This window comes from Adiantum capillus-veneris, chromosome 23 (genome assembly GCF_014529385.1).
Source record: "Adiantum capillus-veneris isolate H3 chromosome 23, ASM1452938v2, whole genome shotgun sequence".
In the NCBI taxonomy this organism is placed as follows: Eukaryota; Viridiplantae; Streptophyta; class Polypodiopsida; order Polypodiales; family Pteridaceae; genus Adiantum; species Adiantum capillus-veneris.
Genome location: NC_140953.1, coordinates 38,124,736 through 38,146,265, shown reverse-complemented (window position 1 = coordinate 38,146,265; position 21,530 = coordinate 38,124,736). Strand labels below are relative to the sequence as shown.

The following is a 21,530-nucleotide window of genomic DNA, read 5'->3' as shown; positions in this document are numbered from 1 at the left end:
TCAGTGATGGGACGGGTACGCACTCCGGAAGGGGTATCTGATTTAGTTCACTCTACCATTGGAGTGAAACAGGGCTGCCTCTACTATGTTATATGGGGTGCAGGTTTGGGGACCTTCTATAGGCCAGGATGGGTGGAGGCGTATGGAGAAGCCCCTAGTATCTATGATCTCTCGGCTGATTAGAGCCAAGGTTTCTGTACCGCATGATATCATTCGAGCGGAATTAGCTGCCCCCCCTATGGAGATTGAGGCGCTCACAAGATCAGTCTCCTTTGTACACAGTCTGTGGGATACTACCAGAGACAGATATGCTTGGGTGGCTCTAGAGTCCTCCAGACAATTAGCTCTTAACGGGGATACATCATGCTGGTATGCTCAGATGACATCATGGTTTCAGACACATGGTTTCACTATGGACAGGTTGCCTCCTTTTCAATACTCTCTTCAGGCACCCTTGAGGTCTCTGACACGGGTAGAGATTAATAGACTCATCCATCAGGATTTGATCCAGTTGGACACGAGCAGGACATGGATAGAGCCATTACAAGAGTTGGGCACAAAGATGGCTTTCTATAGAGAGCATCTTCTCCACCTCACGGGGGATGGGTTTGTAATTCGACCTAGCTATATGGACACGCATCTTTCGCATGGTTTGCGTTGTGCCATTGGCCAGATACGCACGTCCTCACATCAACTCGAGATTGAGACTGGCATATTCAGAGGGACACCAGCAAATAACAGAATATGCCGCGTATGCCATCTAGAGCCAGAGACAGAAGTACATTGCATATGTCATTGCACAGTGTACTATGAGATACGAGGTCGTTTTCACTGTCTATTCAGAGAAGGTTTTGGGCCTCTATCTAGGGTCATGAGTTATGAGGATCAAAGATGTCTTGGGCTTTATCTACTTGAGTTACACAAGCATAGAGAAACTTTACTGAGGAGAGGTGAAGAGAGACATCCCCAGAGACAGATCACAGATTTCTTTACACTGGATACTATACACCCAGAAGAACAGACAGAGGAGCAACTAGCAACGGTGGAGAGGTCTACCCGCACTACTGGCATTCTCATAGACCGAGCTTTGGAGCTAGGGAGATTTAGATGACCCCGAGGGAGGAGAGGAGCTACACAATTTCGAAGGAGGCTATGGAAAAAGATTCAAGCCATACTCTTTCGCCGTCCAGAGTGCAGATGAAGATGGATCTCTACTCCCCTCCCATATTGTCTTCACATTGTACTGCTTAGTTTAGGATCCCGCAGTATTTATATTTATATTTTGTTATCCTAGTTTAATTTATTTTGTTAATCTGACCTTGTATCAGATACACCGCATTGTAACTTTCTGGTCTCATAGGTCATTTTGGCCTTTTGAAGACGTTAATATAACATTTCATTTCATTTCATTTCTCTCTCTCTCTCTCTCAGAGTTTGTTCACTTCTTTCAGTTTGCTCTCGTCTATTGCGGTAGATTCTCGACTTGGAGTGTCCAAGTCTATTACAGGTTACCTCTTTGTGCATACTAGCATGAGATTTACCACATAGGATCAAAGACATGACCATTAGCATAATACTTCTCATGACAGCTTTTCTATGCTCATAGGGTAACAATTTCGCATAAAATAGAGGGTCAATGAGGGTAAAGGAATGAAGAGAGAGCAATTTATCAATACTGGGTTCACGTACCCAATCTTTGAGAGAAGAGGAATGGGTATACCAGATAAGGATATGCAGCACCTTCATGGCTCTTATCTCCCTTTCCACCACTGGTAGAGAATTAGTATTCTTTCTTTTCTTTGAATCAATGGCCTTTTGCCCACATGTTCGAGCATAATGACATATGTTTCTATAAGTATATATGTATAGAAAGATACTCCTAGGTTTAAGATAACCATCTTCCAAGCTCCTCTGTTTTTGTTTTTCCCAAAGTTATAAAAAAGGTAGTATGCTCTTTTATTCTTCTCATAAAGCCAGCTATTTGCAGGTACTTGGACACAAAACGAAATGCCTTTCCAAGATTCTTTTTCATTTCAGATGACGAACTGCTTTCAGTGCTGGGGAGTTCAGATCCAACTACAATACAAGAACACATGCTTAAAATGTTTGACAACTGTGCAGCTCTTATTTTTGGGGAAAGAAACAAAACAGTTGTTGGAATGCGCTCATCAGAAGGAGAAACTTATGACTTTCAAACGCCTGTCACAACAGATGGTCCCATAGAGAGTTGGATAAAATCTGTAGAAGCTGAGATGAGATACTCCTTGTATCAGATCGCAAAAGAAGGGGTCTTTTATTATGCCAAAAGTGATCGTCCAGAGTGGATAAAAAAGAACCTTGGAATGGTGACTCTGGTTAGAATGCATGCCATTTTGCTTCTCTAACTTTTGTGAAAAGTTTTGGTTTTCTTGTTTTGTTAAGACTTTAACTTGCATGTTATGTAAGGTTCTCTGCATTCAAAGTTTTGGGGTGGTGTTGGAGATCTGCTGTGTGTGTAATCGCTGGATTGCGGTTTTACCTGTATACTTTTAAACTCCCTGAGCCATCTGACAAGACCCAATCCTACCTTGTCACTGGAGCTCTGTTTCTATTGTGTCTGCTTATCTTCTTTGTTACTTTCTGTGGTTGTTTTCACTTCTACCATAACTGTGTTCAAGAGGTGTTCGTAGCTACTAGCAATATTTCTCATACCGGACCAATCAGTATGCCTACTTAAAACTGATAGATTATTTTGATTCTGGAGATGTGCATAAAGAACTCCTAAACACAAATACTTACTCTCCTGTTAACTTTTTATGGAGTATAGAGCACAAAAGGGGTTCATGAGATGTAGCAGCGTTTTTCAAGCAGGGATTCAGGATAGGATTACCATTAAGGTACAATATCCCAAAGTTAAAGCAGTGGAATTATAGTGACTTGCTAGCAAACTTAATGGAGCAGACAATGGAACACACTTGATTTCAGAATCAATTCAGAGACTAGAAGGGAACTAGGGGACGCTACTGATGCAAAGGTCACTTACTCAAGCTTGGGTCGAAAAACCATCTCTGTTATTAAAAGGGACTGTGAGATATTTATGACCTAAGGGACTCGCTTGTTTCCCCCTTGAAGAAAGAGGCTGAGATTTCAAAGAGAGATCAAGATTGCTTGCAAACCTCTTGAGAGAAGTCTCGTGATAGCCATCGGTACCAAGAACACGAGCACAAAATCTTTCCAACCATGCAAATTTTTTTTTTTTCCAAAAGAGAAAATCTTTCTATTAAAATCACCTCGAGGGAACAGACCCCAAGGTAGAATTACATCAGAATAATACAGAGAGAACACCATAAATGGTATCACCAAAAGATAAAATCCTAGGGCAATCTAAGATACAAGATTGCCTCAAATCAAGGCTAGATATGGGGGTTAAGTCTTCAAGACCTCCTAGGCGTCTTCAAAGACTCAACAGACTTCTAGCACTTTCTACCAAAGAAGGAAAATGCCGCTCATAAGCTGAATTTATGCCTTCAGAACTGTTGCTGATATCCAAATCACTACCCTGAGAATCAATTGGCGGATTTCCAGCCATGCAAATTTTAAATTGTGCCTCTTACAAAAAATTTATTCCTATCTTTAATATCATTGACACTCCAAGCATTCATGAAAAGAAAGCCAAGAACACCAATAACCAGAAATTACATGCACATGTGGAAGCAAGCAACGACATATTGTTTGGCTGAAATATTTGAATATTGCAAAATTTGGTCCATACTAACAAGAAGACTTAACTTGATGATGTGAATTCTTCTATAATAGAGGTTTATACTCATTGGAAAGAAATCTGTGCTCTTAGCAATATGTGTGTACCTATATTTCACAAGAGCCACATCCTCTATGGTGGCAGCATAGCTGAAGAAGTGAAGACCAATCAGATGTCTAGTATCCCTTCTAGAAACGGATTATCACTAGAACTCTACACTCTAAGAAAGCCTCTCTCCAGAGCTAGAGAGAGGCAGTCCCAGAGACACATTACAGATTTCTTTTCACTAGATATGGGACAGCCAGAGGAGCAGCCACCACTGCAGAGCTCGTCCCACACTCATTCGACCACTACTGGCACTCTCATCGACCGAGCATTGGAGCTACAGAGATACAGACGACCGCGACTGAGGAGAGGAGCTACACAGCATCGACGGAGACTACAACAGAAGATTCGAGCCATACTCTCTCGACATCCAGAGTGCAGATGAGGATGGATCCTCACCATTTCTTCCATCTTTGTTTCACACACTGTTACATCCAGTTTACCGGGTACCTATTGTATCAGCTGCTACACCCACGTAGTTTTAGATTGTAGTAGTAGTAGTAGTATTTTGTTCCACTTCTAGTTCTTTTGTACCCAGACATGGTATTAGATTCACTATTTTGTAACTGATTGGTCTCATAGGTCATTTTGGCCTTTTGAAGACGTTAATATAACATTTCATTTCATTTCATTTTCTCCACAACTTTGAAGTTTCTGTAAAGAATAAGAACTTCCTCCCCTGTTCCACCTCCTCCTCCTTCCCATTGTCAAACCAAAGATTCTACGTTGTAGGTGGTTGCATGAATCTTGCAGGCCACTCCTTCCTTTGCTTCCAGAAGTAAGCTTCCAGCCCTTCATCCACGTTCAGCCTATTTTTTGTGTATGTTTACCCAGCTTCTACCTCCTATCCTTTCCTTTGTTCTCTTGTGTTCACTAGCGGTGGTGTATTCTGATTGAGGCAATACTGAGTGGCAAAGGACCAGGCAGCGAGAGGAGCAGTGGTTGGATAAAGAGTAGGGGATGGATCGATTTGGCGGAGCAAGAAGCCCACGGTCTATGCTGGAAGTTTTGGGGGGTGTTCGTAGAGAGAGAGCCAGAGTTGTAGTAGGACTGCATGATAGCAGGGAAGCGTGCTCAGAGGGATGCAAGGAAGAGGCACAGAAACGTACCGACAGCAGGATAAGGGGAGTGGGTGGTAGTTCTGGTCAAAAGCAGGCCTTTACATCCTTGTGAGACCTTCCCAGTATTTGCGCACTTTTTCACTACATTGCAGATTTGTCAAGGATCCGTATTCTTTTGCGGCACAGAAGAGGCAACACTATCCACTACATGATGATCCCTCAAAGAATGTTGCAGACCCGCTTATTTCTTGCACAAGGGGGAGGCAACAATATCTGATAGATTGTGGATTCATGTAGACAGCAAACAGCCGAGGCGAGTCACCATGTTCCAATGGCTAGTTGCACATCGAGCTACTGCAGTCGGGAGTTGGTTGGTGCACAACGGCCTCTCAGCTCAGTACACTGGGGTGCTACAGCTTGGTCCACACTCATGGGCCCAGCACTTCATTTTGAGATGGCTTCGGTAAGCAAGATGATTGTAATACAGGAGGGCCGGCCTACACTCCAATCAGCCACAGAGTTAGTCCCTCAAGAGTGGAGCAGAGATAGAGAGTGGTGTTGGGGGCTCATTTGCAGCCTAGCACTGTGGTTAATCTGGCAAGCCTGCTGCTTCTGCATCTTCGAGGCTCGACTAGTCCCACTGGCGGAGACTGTCCATGACATTTGGCTGGAGCTGATCCACACACTCGGGGGCGGCAGCTCCGACCACATGTGGGAGCGCCATGAGGCCTTCTTGCGACTTTGGCGCCCATAGCCTTTCTTCACTATGGTGGTGCGCCTAGATGGCAATATCGTCCACCAGGGTGGCTGTTTCCTCCTCCCATCTCTTGGATTAGCCTCATTGTACATCTCTTATGTTTTCACTGGGAGAGTCTCCCCAGATGCTGATGTAGCCCTCTCAAGCAGAGGCAGATTGTAGCCCATTGGGCAGTTGTATTAACTAATACAAGGATCTTTTTCTTGGAAAAAAAAAATTGAGAAAGTCATGGCCTACGTTGACAAGTATTGGTCGGTTTTTGTGAAAGTTACCTCTTTCATGAAGATCTCTGACTAGGAAAAGATGTGGAAGTTTGAAGCAAGCCTTCAACCACAGCTTCCCAAAGAGCATGAATGTGTATTCCCATGATACTCTTTCCCTGTTCAACAGCAATGGCAGGAACAAGCATCTTTTGAAGAAGAACAAACGGAAAAGGAACCCCCTCCATCAAGCTCAATTTCTATTCTTGATGTTCAAGGGAATACGGAAACGAAAAAAGGGAAGCCTTAGCTTCTAAAGGGTTAGGTATCATTGAATAACCAGTGGGTATTGATCCTCTATGATCCCAGATCAACAGACAACTTTATCTCACTTGATGCAAAATGCTTTGGCCTCACATTGGCTCAGCGAGGCACTCCGGTCACATCCGGATCGGCATTCAAGGGGTTGACCACTAATGCAAATCTCGTGCAAGGACAGCTCAATCTTTGGATTGGCAAGTACAAGGACCACGAATCATTTTTGAAGGCATCCATTGAGGGATGTGATATCATCTTGGGCATACCATGGCACTTCCACATGCAACCGGTCCCAGGCTATGTGAAAAAGTCTCTCACTTTTGAGCATGAGAGCAAAAACATTAAATTTTTTGTTGATGCTAAGGATTTGCTATTACCTATTGTAAGCCATAACTTCATAAAAAAGGAAACATTGAAGTGTGTTTCTGCTTACCGGATAAAAGGTCAAATCTAACGAGGGGTCACTCTCGAGTCTTGAAATTAAACGTTATCAATTTATTGAAAGGTATAAGGATTGTTTAATTGAAACTCTCCCTGATGGCGGAACGTCAGGAAGATCATTGCATTGATCTCATACAGGGTAGCTCTCCTCCTAACCAACCCCCTTACAAGGTAAGTCTTGCTCAGCAAGAGGAAATTTTGATGCAAGTCAACGAGCTTCTGGAAAAAGGTCTTTTCTTCACCCTACTGCTCTGGAGTTCTACTTGTGCAGATGAAAGATGGCACGTTTCGAATATGCATAGACAGTATACTGATCTCTAAACAAGAATCGCTTTCCGATTCCTCGGATTGATGATATTCTTGATAAGTTGTAGGATGCAAGCATCTTTAGTCGCATGGACTTAAAGAGCGGGTATCAGCAGCAGATAGGGAATCACCCTAAGGATGCACAAGTCTACTGTGAGTGATCGAGATTCTCGCATGATAGAAAATTTTTGGTGTGCCTTCTTTGAAAACCTTGGTACAAAGTTGAATTTGTCTTCTATATATCATCGCCAAATGGATGGACAGAGTGATATTGCAAATTCCACGGTATTGGATATGTTGAAATCATATGTGTCGGACCTACAGTCTGACTAGGAAAAGTATTTGCCCCCCGTAAACTCGTCTACGGGAAAAGCATCTTTTGAGATTCTTTATGGTAAGTCTTTTCTTCCACCAATCCTTTTAACTAAGAGTAAGATATTTGCAGGAGATGAGTTTGTCTGAGATATAGACACGGCCTATGGGCAAGTTAAGAGAGCAATATTGCACTCTCAGGAAAAACATAAGAAAGTTGCAGACAAGCACTTAAGGAATTTGGACTTAACAGTCGGTCAATTGGTCTTACTTAAGTTTGAGAAGGCAAGACTAAAGAAACAAGTAACTAATAAAGGGAAAGTGGTAAAACTTTCCAATCGTTGCTATGGGCCATTTAAGATAATTGACCAAGTGAACGATGTGACATTCCGATTAGAGCTACTACCTAATTCGAGGATCCATAATGCTTCCCATGTTAGTTTACTCCGGCCATATGGGGGACCGCCTCCAAGTCAGCCTATTGTTGAGGAACCCCCTGAGGTTGAGGTAATAGAAGAAATACTCCGCCTAGAGCAAATTATTCATCATTAGAAGTGGCAACTCAAGTGAGGAAAGATATACATGAAAGTATTTGGTAAAGTTTAAGAACTATTCTACTTTGGATTTTCAATGGATGACCGAGCAGGAATTAGCATCTTATCCCAAAATTGGAAGGATATGTACAAGCACTACAGTTGAGGACGGTTGTTTAGAAGCCAGAGGGATGTTGCTAAATGAACTATTTTCTATTCTATTTAATGAAATAAGGATATTTGAATATGTCCACTTAAATTGATAAGTTAGAAACTATAGATCTACCAGAACTGATAAAAGCCATTAGGAAGAGTCATATTTGATGTGTCATATGATGGAGGAGGTGCACCGGCTATTCCTACTGCCTCCAACAGCCTATAAAAGCAACCCAAGCGCCCCACTCTCCCCAAACTTGCCGGCACTAGTATAAGGAGACTCTGCCATGACAGAACTGCAAGTGACCGCGACAAGTTGGAGTATGGAGGTCGCCTTTCCATACTAGGAGTGATAGGTGAAAGTTGTGCATACGCTCTACAATTCTTTGCTATTGTGTTTGTGCTTTTTGCAAGTACTCCGTCACAGAGAAGGAGCAAGGAAGCTTCAACCAACGCTCAGGGGATTCCGGAAATATAATCCGAGACGGTTTGCGTATGATGCTTCGAGTGCAAACCGGAAGGAATGTAGAGCTAGTCTCTCAAGATGTTCCCTAATGGGAAGGAAATGACCATCGAGTCTAAGATCTATAACAGAGGGGTTTCTCCAATTCTTGTTCTTGTGAAAAGATTCTCCCTGAATAAAGATTCTCGGGGGGAACGGGGGGGGGGGCTAGCCCATCTTTTGGTCCCCAATATTATGTCAATCTTCTCCCTCGTCTCTTTTGGTCAATATTCTATTTATTTTCAGCTTATTGATTACTTGTGTGTGCTCCCGTTTGTGACAGTCCATATAAATGGAGCTATCTCTCAAAGATGTTTCTTAGCGGCTATGGCTGGGATACATCCGTTGTATATATAGTCAGTCTTGGATGGTCTAGTGGTATTGGGTTTAGAGTCGAAGTCATTGTATATATAGTCAGTCTTGGATGGTCTAGTGGTATTGGGTTTAGAGTCGAAGTCATTGTCACAGACTTCCCCTGCACTGTTTGAGCCTTGACACCCCGTTGTATCTTGAGAGCACGTGGTCTTGAGCTTTGTGTGATTCCAGCCAATCTGTGGTTGATACATTTGAGGGTAGATGGGCTCATGTTGAGTTTGGGGTGTACCTTTCTTTATCTTTTAGTCATCTTCATGTTGTATATCATTTCAGCTATGTCATCATGTCTTTTAATCGTTTTGTTGTGTGCCATGGAGTGAGATTTCTGTGCATATTGCACTGAGGAGCACCCACATTAGAGAGCACGACCTAGTTTTCCTGCCACAACTGGTTTTCAATCAAGTCTTTGTAGTTGTGCAGTCAATCGGTCTATACTCAGCTCACTTGCCTTGCACTATCTAGCCAATATACCCCCTTTGTATCCGAGTCACAATCTTGGTCTGGGGCTGAGCTTTCTGCCAGCCAGCACTTTGGTTCATTGCAGAGTACTGAGGTTGAGTCCACATCGCTTGTGTGTCTATTGAGTCTATCAAGTATTTCCTTCATTGCTATGGTCTAAAGCATCACCTGGACTTTTGTTTTCTGTTAACCACCTACATGAATACTATGTAAGGAATAATTAAGCAGGTTTCTGAGATTCCACCCTCATTAGACCAACAGTATCATATCTTTCATTTCAGGCTGGAAGCCAAATATGGTGGACATGGGAGGTAGAGGATGTCTTTCAAAGTGTGAGAAAAGGAAACAAAAATGCCATGAAGCAGTTCAGTACCAAATGCACTGAGCAGCTCATTGACTTGGTTGCGATGGTTCGGTCAGACCTCAGCTCATTGCAAAGAAAGAAGGTGCTTACCTGCCAACTTTTGTCGACTGTGATTCTTTCTATAAAATTGATGTTTCACAACTATTTACTTTGCTTTGGAGACTGTAAACTTCATGGGCAAAAGTTTGACTAGGCTTTTATAAGTGCTCAAGGTTTATAACAATGAATTTTTCAGCCAATGAAATTCTTGCTGGCTAGCAGTGACTTAGGATGAAAAGTGCCGAAAGCAGCCTCTGAAGCTAAAAACTATGACAACTATAGACTAGTTTTCAGATTGCTATAAGAAAGACTTCTTGCAGAAGCTGAAGGACTAATTAGTCATAAAATGATTAGTGCCAAATCCAAACAAAGTTTCCCAAGGTAAAAGAGTGAGCTTGGCCACCATATTATTCGGAGGTTGTCATATAGATCTTAAAATTAGTGCTGACAGAATGTGTATTTTGTTGCTATTTTGCATGTCTCCATTTGGGTTTGCAAACATTCAGAGTCATCAAGCTTCTAATGAACCTCATCATATAATTGGGTTAGCGGTCTTTGCTGCAGAAGGAAGATAGGTAGCAAGAAAAAATGGGCTCACGGGGAATTTCCAGCACCATATGTCAACTTATGGATTTGCGACACAACAATGACATACATGCACTGCATGGAAAATACGTCCAGGGATTTAGTTTGTAACATCTTTGAGTACAAGTGAGCGGATAGTGACTTAATGAAAGGTCCTGCTGTAAGCAAAATAAGGAGAAATTATCTGAGCCACAGGAGATTGTCAGAGCAGGCATGGCAGCAGCATATGCCATGATTGAAGTGCTGATGTGGTCCTGTCTTTTCTGTGAAGATTATAAGGACTACTATGTTAGAACCAAAATGCAGCAAGGCAGACTGGTTTGGAGAAGATATCAAATTGGTTGGCCCATTTAATCGACAGCTTTATCCCCTAAAGTCTTCTGCTGATGTGCCTTCACTATCATTTCATCATTTGAAAGTGAGAAGGATTCTTAAACAAGACACGAAAAAATCTTGCCTTGGCATAGAGTAGACTAGACGATGATAACCACCATGGCCGGCTTGGGGGCAGAGATGTCTATTTACGAAAATTTGTCATGTTAGGTGTAAATTTTTCATTTCCTACCAAGTTATACATGAGTACCTTTTGCATGGAAATTGGCTGGAATTAGGCCAGATGGGCTCTGCTCCTCATCAGCTTCACATTGAAATACACAGGTTTGTATTATAGAGCTTATCCTAAAAGGACTTCATTCAGATCCTGCCATTGATGCCACCACTATGTACGCTGTTGCCAAATGGGCTTTTTTCATATGGCATCTTTAGGGAGAGACATGTTTCCCCTAGTTTTGTGGGAAATGGATGTTTTGTATAACAAACTTTTGCAAAAATTTGAGCGAAGTTTATGGCCATGTAGATCAAGAATGTAAAGCTGGTTGTCATAGGCCTGTTGACCATACAGTCGTAATCTAGTTTCAGGCTGTGTGAAAACTATGATCACAACGGTCAGGAATCGCCATCCATCCATGACTGAACACTACAACAACAATAGCACGGTAGACGGTCCAGCTACACTTTGTGGAACAGTCGCTGTATACACTTCTTGTTTTTTAACATCAATCTTCCCATTATGCAAGTTCTTGCTAATATGGTGGTTATTGGTAGCTCCCTGATTAATGATGTTTTATCAATAATTACATTTGTATCTGATTGCTTTTCATGCTGTCTAAATGAGCAGGTGAATGCTTTGATTATTGTTGATGTACATGCTCGAGATATTATTGACACATTTGTACGTGACAGTATTCTTGATCATAGAGAATTTGCATGGGAAAGCCAGCTGAGATTCTACTGGGATAGGGTAGTTGATGATATAATAATAAGGTATTGCTGTCTCCTATTTATTGAACGCCAGTGGAAAAGAGCAGTTGTTCTGACTATTGACTAATCATGAAATAAACAGGCAATGCACAGGATCATTTCGGTTTGGATATGAATACATGGGGCTGAATGGGAGACTTGTTATTACTTCGTTGACGGATCGTTGTTATATGACCTTAACCACTGCTCTTACTTATCGGTTAGGTGGAGCTCCTGCAGGACCTGCAGGGACAGGAAAAACAGAGACTGTTAAAGACCTAGCAAAATCAATGGCTTTGCTGTGTGTGGTATTCAACTGCGGTGATGGCCTGGATTACAAAGTAAGAGAACTACTCTTCATATCTTGACCAGCAGCCTTCTAAACCACCGATTCGATTCAGAGTTCTCTATTTTTCTGTGCAGTTTCAATTTCTACATGGCTTGAAAATGCAATAACACTAACCATTTTTTAGGTTTTTGAAGTTTATTTTCTGATATCCAGTCTGCTTTTGAAAGGCTATGGGCTCCATTTTCTCAGGACTTGTTCAATGTGGTGCATGGGGCTGTTTTGATGAGTTCAATCGTATTGATGCAGAAGTTTTATCTGTAGTTTCATCTCAGATCAAACAAATTCAGGTGCTTGATTAAACTTTTTACTAAAAGAATTGTTTTACACCTTTGTACTATTTTTCACACACTTGGAAAATAGATCAGTCTTTGTGTGAATGGGCATGAATTACTATTGAGATAATTCATTTGATGTTTAATACATTTACAAGTGTTAAATGGCAATCAAATGCCAGAAAATTCCGGTGAGCTTTATAAAAAATGGTATATTTGCAATTCTTTGCTATTTTTTTGTATTCAAGCTTAGGGCTACCATCACTTGAACTGATTCACCGAAAGACAATGAACATGTATACGGATTTGTAGCAGGCTACAATGAATTTAAGCTATAGGTGTTTTAAAATGTTTCATCCACTTAGCATTCAGGTTCAGGCTACAGAGCAAGTTTCCATAGAGGATTATTGAAGCACAAGGCTGGTACATTAAGTAGATTTGTATTTTATTGCAATTATTATGGAGCACGTAATCAAGCATTGAATAGAGAAGGACAAACCCAATTGGTCGAAACGGTCACAGGTAAGTAGGTCTAGTTGTGTTTAACTTGATCTCGATTTTTTTTTGCATAGGTATGCCGAGCTTGACCAACATAGCAAGGCTTTACATGTGATCATGTTTGGACTAAGGAGCAAGGCTCCGTATGAGGCCTCTCACGAGCAAGGCTTGTGTAGGCAACTAAATTGTTATTGATTTCAAAACATTTATGTTTGTGTCTCCAAAAAGTTTAGAGGAACGGGCAAGCACACCACAATCTCTGGAAAAGCAAGGCTTTCGAGAGTTCTAAACTTTGGAAGCATCTACGCAATATGTCAATCATTGAAACCTTGCTTCAGATAAAGACATAAAAATGATAAGATAGGATGGAGCCTGAGCTCATAGCTAACAAATGCTCCTACTAACAAACAGTTGTCATAATAAAATAAAATCGACCTTGTCGATCGTTCGCAAATAATTGACCTTGTTGAATTGTGATAGTAGGTAGCTCCAAAAATGGAGCTATCTAACTTCCAAACTCTGCTTGACCAAAGAAACCTTTGCTTGTCAAGTTGGCATTGTAAAAAATTCTATAAGATTGAATAAGTTCAACATTTGAAACTGAAATTTAAAGTACTTATCGATTTTTTGTAGTGTGCGGGGCTCCTAAGGAATTGGGTCGTAGACACATCTTCCACTCATTGCCATTCATCAGTGGCATCTTGTATAGCCACTCAGCCCCTCATAAGTGCAGGACATCTCTCAACATATCTTATCACCTCATGTTCATCTAGTGGAGTCCTAGTCCACGAAGTCTATAGCAGGGCTACAGTGTCAATTGCACAGGACAAGCATTTAGTTATAGTTGGTCTTGAGTTCACACTGGACAGACTCTCGCCTGGGTAGTGACAGGTGGCAGAGATACGGGTGGTGGTCTAGTGGACACCGTGGCTAGATCACCACCACCACAGTTTGGAGATAGACGTAGCTGGACTCGGATATTTTGCTAGCCGTTGGTGGCTCTTTATGATTGTACATACGAGTGATTGGTTCTAGTCGCTGTATGCTTCATCTACTTGCTATGGTCTAGTGTCTTGAGTCGTGTCTTGTGTCCAGCACCGCACATCTGCACTCTCCCTACACATTGAAGCCTCGACACTCCCATTGTACTTGTGAGTCCTGGGCTTGAAGCTGAGTGAGCTGCCAGCCAAAGTTTGTACTGGTTTCATGAGTCGTCGAGTTCCATTGAGTTCTAAGTTTGTTGTTGTGCCCTTTGATTTTGTTCCATTGCTATGTTGTGTTTTCTTTCTAATGGAGTGAGATTTCACGGATATTGCACTGAGGAGCACCCACAGCAGAACGCTTTTCCTGCTACAGGTGCTCTAATTTTTGGCATGCCCGGTGGGACCTTAACTAAAGTCTCACTCCGATGAGCGTACATGGTCAAGGAGCTAGCTGGTTTATGCCCTCTCGCATGGTCTAGTCTGGCCTGGACAATTGTAGCAGGAAAAGTGTGTCATGCTCTCTACAGTGGGTGCTCCTCGGTACAATATGTGTGAAACCTCACTCCAATAGAAAGAAAACACAACATAGAAATAGACTAGAAACTCAAGACACAACAATTGACTCAAAGCACCATGGAAGTCCACTAACTCATGGAACCAATACAGACTCTGGCTGGCAACACACTCAGCTCCTGGCCCAAGACTCACAAGTACAATGGGAGTGTCGAGGCTCCAATGTGCAAGGTAGTGCAGATGTGCAGTGTTGGACACAAGATCCAAGACCCTAGACACTAGACCATAGAAAGTAGATGTGCGTTGTTCGACACAAGACCCAAAGACCCTAGATGCTAGACCATAGAAAGTACATAATGGAGTATATGGCGACTAGAACCAACTACACATACAATCATAAAGAGCCATCAGTGAAGGAGTACGAGCGGAAGTGCGACGCGAGAGAGAGTGCAAGAAGAAGAGCACGACGATATGGTGAACTCGCTCTACTGTAATGTGTAGAGCATAGTGAGTTCTTATTAGGTTTTTACAAAAGAATATGTGTACATACCTGGTGGCCCGCCCACTTACCTGGGCAAGCTCTACTGTAATGTGTAGAGCATAGTGAGTTCTTATTAGGTTTTTACAAAAGAATATGTGTACATACCTGGTGGCCCGCCCACTTACCTGGGCGACCACATTGGGCTTTATACCCCAACAACCTCCCACTTAAAGTCCAATGTGGTACTTTAAGTGTGAGAGAAGGTACTATACAAGCTAATATACAAGAGATGTAGAGAAGTGATGTACTACCCTACACTTAACTGCTTGCGAAAATGCGCAAAGCTCTCTGAGGGAAGTCCTTTTGTAAGTAGATCAGCAGGATTTTCTGTGGTGTGAACTTTGACAAGCTGAAGTTGCTTATCCTCGAGCATTTCCCTGATGAAATGATACTTCACATCCACATGCTTTGTCTTTGAGTGATAAACTGGATTGCGAGCCAATTGTATAGCACTTTGACTATCACAATATAACACAGGCATCTCTTCTTTGATTTCCAAATCTGTTACTAGTCGATTAAGCCAAATTGATTCTTTGCATACCTCTGATGCTGCAACATATTCAGCCTCTTTAATAGACTGAGTAACACAATCTTGTAATCTAGAACGCCATGATACTGCTCCACCAGCCAATGTAAAGACATACCCTGACGTAGGCCTTCGGTTGTCTCACTCACCTGCATAATCTGAGTCTGTAAAACCCTTTACACTTAGCTCCTGACTCCCATAGCATATACGCATACTCTTTGTAGCTTTCAGGTATCTCAATATTCCTTTAACTGCCTCCCAATGTTTTTTGCCTGGGTTTGACATGTATCGACTTACTACTCCCACTGCAAATGCAATGTCTGGGCGAGTAGAAATCATTGCATACATCAAACTACCCACTGCAGACGCATATGGAATCTTATCCATTTCAGCCTGTTCTTCCTCAAACACAGGACAATCTTGTTTGCTAAGTTTCACATATGGTGGCAATGGGACACTCGGTGCCTTTCCCTTCTCCATATCGAAACGTTGCAAAACCTTGTCAATATACTCTGTTTGAGATAACCAAATCAACTTCTTTGATCTGTCTCTCTCAATGCGCATACCAAGTATATGACTTGCCTCACCCATGTCTTTCATGTCAAACGATTTTGCCATCTTTGACTTCAAAGCTGAAATTTCTTCCAAGTGCTTGCCAGCAATCAACATGTCATCCACATACAAAATAAGGATCAGCCAACTACCATCCTTAGCCTTCTTTGTATATAGACAGTGATCGAACTCACTACGTTTGTAGCCTTGAGAAAGCATAAACTTGTGGAATTTATGGTACCATGCCTTCGGTGATTGTTTTAAGCCATAAAGAATCTTTAACAACTGGCATACCCAATCTTCCTTGCCTTTCTCAACAAACCCTTCTGGCTGCTGCATGTAAATTTCCACATCTAAATCACCATGCAAGAACGCTGTCTTGACATCCATTTGGTGCAACACCAAATCTAATATGGCAACCAATGCAAGAAAGCATCTCAATGTAGTCATCTTGACCACCGGAGAGAAGACTTCATCAAAGTCAATGCCTTGTTCTTGCTTAAAGCCCTTGGCAACAAGCCTTGCTTTGTACTTTGGCTAACTATCATGAGCGGTGATCTTATACTTGTAAACCCATTTACAAGGTAGAGCTTTTTTGCCCTGTGGTAATTTAACTAGCTTCCATGTCTTGTTTTTATGCAGAGCTGTCATCTCTGACTGCATGGCCAATTGCCAATTCCCGGAGTCCTTCATTTGCACTGCTTCCTTGTAACATGAAGGCTCATTGCAATCAGTCAGCATGACATAGTTCATAGATGGAACAAACCTATCAGAAGGTCGCGTGACACGTCCAGATCTACGCACAATAGGTGGCTCAGGCTCAACCACAACCTGTGGTTCCAATCTATCCTGTCCTTGCTCCTCTTGAGCCCTGACATTTTGTCTTGCACGTGCAGGTCCATCTTCTTGGAAGACAACTCTTCTAATCTCCTCAACCCTCTCTGGTCTAGAATGATATTTGGATTCATTAAAGTGAACATCATTGCTGCGGACAACCTTTCTGGATTCGGGATCCCAAAGTCTGTACCCCATCTCACCAGAATTACCATAGCCTAGAAAGATGCGCTTTCTACTCTTTGGCTCAAGTTTGTTCCTAAATTCCTTTGGAACGTGAGTATATGCCTCATAGCCAAAGACTCTGAGATGCTTGTATGAGGGCATTTTGCGTGACCATACCATCTCTGGCACTGAATCCTTCTGCAAAACCTTGCTAGGAGATCTATTTACAAGATAAACAGCTGTTGATACAGCTTCAGCCCAAAACCCATTTGGTAGCTGTGCATTAGACAACATACTTCTAACCTTCTCTTGTATGGTCCTATTCATCCTCTCAGCAACACCATTTTGAGGAGGATTGTAAGGAACAGTAAGTTCACGTTTTATACCTTTTGACTCACAAAAGTCCTGAAAGGCCTTTGAAACATACTCTCCACCATTGTCAGTGCGTAAGCATTTAAGCTTCTTGCCACTCTGATTCTCCACAAGTGTCACAAACGTTTTGAAAACACTAAACGCTTCATCCTTGTGCTTGAGAAAGTAAACCCATACTTTCCTCGAGTAATCATCTATAAATGTCATAAAGTAAGAAGCTCCCCCTAGAGATAGGTTAGGCATAGGTCCACACAAATCACTATGAACAAGTGCCAACTGTGTATCTCTTCTACTGCTTCTATGCTTATGTGGCTGCTGTGTTTACTTACCATACAGACAATGTTCACAGAATTCAAAATCATTAAATGAAAAGCCAGGCAAATAACCAGAACGAGACAAGATTTCCATTCCCTTCTTGGACATATGTCCTAACCGGCCATGCCACAAAGAAACGTTCGGCTGCTCGGTTACATTGATTACATTTTTAGAGACATTTGATAGATAAATCATGTAAAGTCCTCCAGAATTTACTCCATGTGCTACTGTCATAGAACCCTTGGATATCTTCCACATGTTCTGTCCAAAAGTGGTGACGTAGCCAGCATCATCAAGTAAACCTGTGCTGATCAAGCTCTTTGTAATTGCGGGAACATGTCTCACATTCTTCAGTGTGAAAGAAGAGCCATTCTGAAACTTCAATTGAACATCTCCAACACCTAAGATCTCACATGTCTGCCCATTGCCTAGCCGAACATGATCTTTAGTGGTCACATAAGAAGTAAACCACTCCTTGTTTGGAGACACATGAAGTGATGCCCCTGAGTCTATAATCCAGTCACTCAGTGCATTTCCATCAGATGCTGTAAGAAGAGCTGAGTCCATTGTATTCTTCAAGAAGTAGATGTCTCCTGACACTAGACTGTCATCCTCTGCAACAGTGTTTGTCACATTTATTTCTTGAATCTTCACTGAGGACTTGTTCTTCTCACCATGGTCTTCACCTTTTTCTGCTTTCCATTCTCTACAGTCTCTTTTCATGTGACCCTTCTTGCCACAATGGTAGCATTCTATGTCACTCTTGCCTTTAGCACTGCGGGACTTGCTACGAGACTGATTCCTCTTTCCACCTTTGTACTTTTCTTTGGTCCTTCCCCTGACAACTAAGGCTGTTCCTTTGCCTTTGTCCATTGTCTTTCTATTGGTTTCTTCCGTAAGCAGACTTCCTTCTACACCTGCTATGTTCAAACCATCTGGAGGTGCAGAATTACTCAAAGCTGTGCGAAAAGTGTCCCAACTTTCCGGCAATGTGATCAACAGGAACATAGCTCTAACAGGTTCATCAAACATGACACCTTGAGCTGACAACTGACTATAGATTGTGTTGAATTCATTCAGATGATTGGACATAGGTGTCCCTTCTTTCATCTTCAAGTCAACAAGCTTCTTAAGCCAGTATACCTGTGAAGCTGCACTCTGCTTCTCATAAAGATCACTCAGCTTTAACCATGCTTGATAAGCCGACATCTCGTCTGCTACATTGAAGTAAACGCTTTCTGCCAAAGTCAGCATAATGGTAGAAAGTGCCAATTCATCCATTTCGCTCCATTCATCTTCGTCCATATCTTCTGGTTTTATCCCCTTGAGCTTTATAGGTTTTATCTGCTTCTTTTGTACCAACACGTGCCAAATCTGCTTCTTCCACAATGGGAAATTGGTTCCATCTAGCTTCTTGATATTGTAAAGAGCAGTGTCCTGTGATCCAGCCATAGCTACGCTTCACAGTGGTTTAGTTTCCTGGGAAAAATTCGGCAGAGTTTTCCCTGTAAACTGACCTCTGAACCAATATCAACCTGTCAAATGAACCAAGAAAGCTTCAGATTCTGCATAAATTTCGACAGTCTCCTTTGTAAAATGGCTCTGGTGTACTCAAAAACAGACCAAAAAACAGCTCAAAAAACATTGTCTCTCTGACACTGTAAGCTGCAGGTAAACCTGTCTTGCACCTGTGCTGTCTCTCACTGTCCTGTCACTGTCCTGTAAGCATAGACTGTGACAATGCCTCAACGGCAGTAAAGCAAAGATGCAATCCCAACTGTCTAACTCACAGTCAATACATCCTAGCTGCCTATCTAAGGGTGCTCGAGGGATCGCTCCAAGACCTGTATCACCGAAAGGATCTCAACATTCGAGAATCCCCCAGCTCAATAAAATCTCACTCGACCCTCAACAAAGGCTGCAGTAAATCTGACAGTACATAGACTTCCCACAAAGTCATACATCCACAAATTTCCCACTATATGCTGTAACCGCTGCGGCGGTTGTTTGCTGCGTGACTCACAGCCAACAAACCCTCAACAAACATACATCATCTCTGACAATACATCCCATGTGGAAGTACCTGCAATGTCAGGATGAAATCTGGAATATCGAGCAGCAAACACAAGCTACCTGATGAACTAGTGGATGTCGCCTACAGTCTGTGTGTAGATGCGCCCGTGTCATATGTGACACGCCTCCAAGAACTGTGAGCCGTCCTTCGATGTGTAGACAGCCACAAATCAACACTCTGGGAGTGTCGATATCCTCAGCACCTGCAGTCGTAGGCCGAAAACCCCCAATTTGTAAAGTCGGATCTGTACCCGTCGAGACCACGTAGTCGAAAATGGCCTACGCAGACCTTTGTTGAAGCCGAACGGTGGCCGAGATGACCTCAGAATGAAATTCTGAGAACACCGAGCCCTTTGAGTTCTCCCACAGGATTTGGGGCCGTGTCTTCGCCTGTCGAATTTCACTCCAATCTGAGCTGGTGACTCTAGCCTCCTGCAGTGCTGCCCCGAGCCTCGATCTGAGCTCTGATACCAGTTGAAGGAGTACGAGCGGAAGTGCGACGCGAGAGAGAGTGCGAGAAGAAGAGCACGACGATATGGTGAACTCGCTCTACTGTAATGTGTAGAGCATAGTGAGTTCTTATTAGGTTTTTACAAAAGAATATGTGTACATACCTGGTGGCACGCCCACTTACCTGGGCGACCACATTGGGCTTTATACCCCAACAATCAGTGGCTAGCAAAATTAAGCTAAGTCTATCTCCAAACTGTGGTGGTGGTGATCTCGCCTCGGTGTCCACAACCCGTATCTCTGCCACGTGTCACTGGCTAGGCGAGGGTCCGCCTAGTGTGAACTCCAAACCATTTGTAACCAACTGCCTGTGTTGCTCCAGTGGCATTGTAGCCTGGTAGAGGTTGCCCGCCACAAGACCACTTACCGTCTCGGTGAAAGAAAACACCGAAAACTGTGAAACAAAGCTGCATGTACTAAGCAAGCTAAAAAGAATTGTCGATGGATGCTAAGCTACGTCTCCTAATCAATCGTAGGCGGCTGCATCCTACTCTTGACAAACTGGCCCTCCGTAAAAGTGGCGGTCACCTGGCTGTAGAGGGAAGCATCTGTTCTAGATCGAACTAAGGCCGCCAACTGATGCAGTCATGGCGATACACGCTAGCATATCCCTCGCAAGGAGCTCTCTGTGTTGGTTGCATCTGTTTCATATGAGCAGGTTGTTGAAACCCCTGTGGATAGTAGGCGAAATGTTGAGGCTGAGCACCTTCCATGAACTGTGTAGGACCTGGCTGTGCATAACCCATTGTCTGTACCTCTCTCATTGGATCAGTCAATCCATACCCCATAGCAGCAGGAGTCTGAGCCACATATCTCCGTGTAGTAGCATCTCTCAAAATCCTTGAACTTGAGCTTTGAGGTCGTTGATGATTTGGAATTTCACTTTGAAGGCTTGGCGTAATGCAAAAATGGTAGCATCTCTGTCCGCAATTACGCTCTTAGCGACAAGCAGACATCCCTCCATGGCCGCATATATTGTTGAGTGGCGTTGATGAATAGCAGCTAACCGCTCTGCTCTGGCACTGTAGGTGAGCTAGTAACATACATAGTGGGTGACCCTGAGAGAGGTATAGAAGAAGAGATAACTACAGGTGGTGTATGTCTAACTCTCTGAGAATGGGAAGGGAAGTAGTTACTTTGGCGTGTCTTTCATCATTTGGCCCTGCTCTTCTTCTTCCTCTTTAGTGGTGTATCCACAGCACTTAGAAGAGACTTCCGCTTCGAGCTGGTAAATCTGCATTAGCCAATGCCGTTGGACCTAGTTTCTGCATGTGATCATGGGAGAGAACTTCGCAAAGAGATAGATTGGGTGGCTGCAGGTGAAAATTTAAAGATAATTTTGCCTGACTTTTGGATTTTGCAGGCCAACTGATCTCATGGCTTAACACCTGATTATTGCTCTTCTTTTTACCTTTGGGATCTTCTTCTTGGGCACTAGAGGAGAAGCCTGATTTTGAGCTTGAATCTGAATCTGAA

At 42.7% G+C, this 21,530-nt stretch overlaps 2 protein-coding genes across 4 annotated transcripts in view; one reads left to right on the top strand and one right to left on the bottom strand.

Moving 5' to 3' along the window:
- LOC147427662 (uncharacterized) overlaps positions 1-21,530 on the bottom strand; it is a 141,833-nt gene that overhangs the window by 19,324 nt on the left and 100,979 nt on the right. For 2 of the 3 annotated variants that reach the window (XR_015185953.1, XR_015185952.1), the window contains one exon: positions 11,659-11,794. The exons of the other annotated variant lie outside the window; for it this stretch is intronic. The gene's annotated coding sequence lies outside the window, so the exon portion shown is untranslated. Of the gene's footprint in view, positions 1-11,658; positions 11,795-21,530 lie in introns of those variants that run through there. 3 annotated transcript variants of the gene reach the window in all.
- The window catches only part of LOC147427663 (dynein-1-alpha heavy chain, flagellar inner arm I1 complex-like), a 316,587-nt gene that overhangs the window by 194,572 nt on the left and 100,485 nt on the right, over positions 1-21,530 (top strand). Inside the window, exons 35-39 of the mRNA XM_086496532.1 lie at positions 1,988-2,354; positions 9,546-9,710; positions 11,430-11,575; positions 11,655-11,892; positions 12,068-12,187. Coding sequence (XP_086352658.1) covers positions 1,988-2,354; positions 9,546-9,710; positions 11,430-11,575; positions 11,655-11,892; positions 12,068-12,187 — 1,036 coding nt within the window. The remainder of the gene's footprint in view (positions 1-1,987; positions 2,355-9,545; positions 9,711-11,429; positions 11,576-11,654; positions 11,893-12,067; positions 12,188-21,530) is intronic.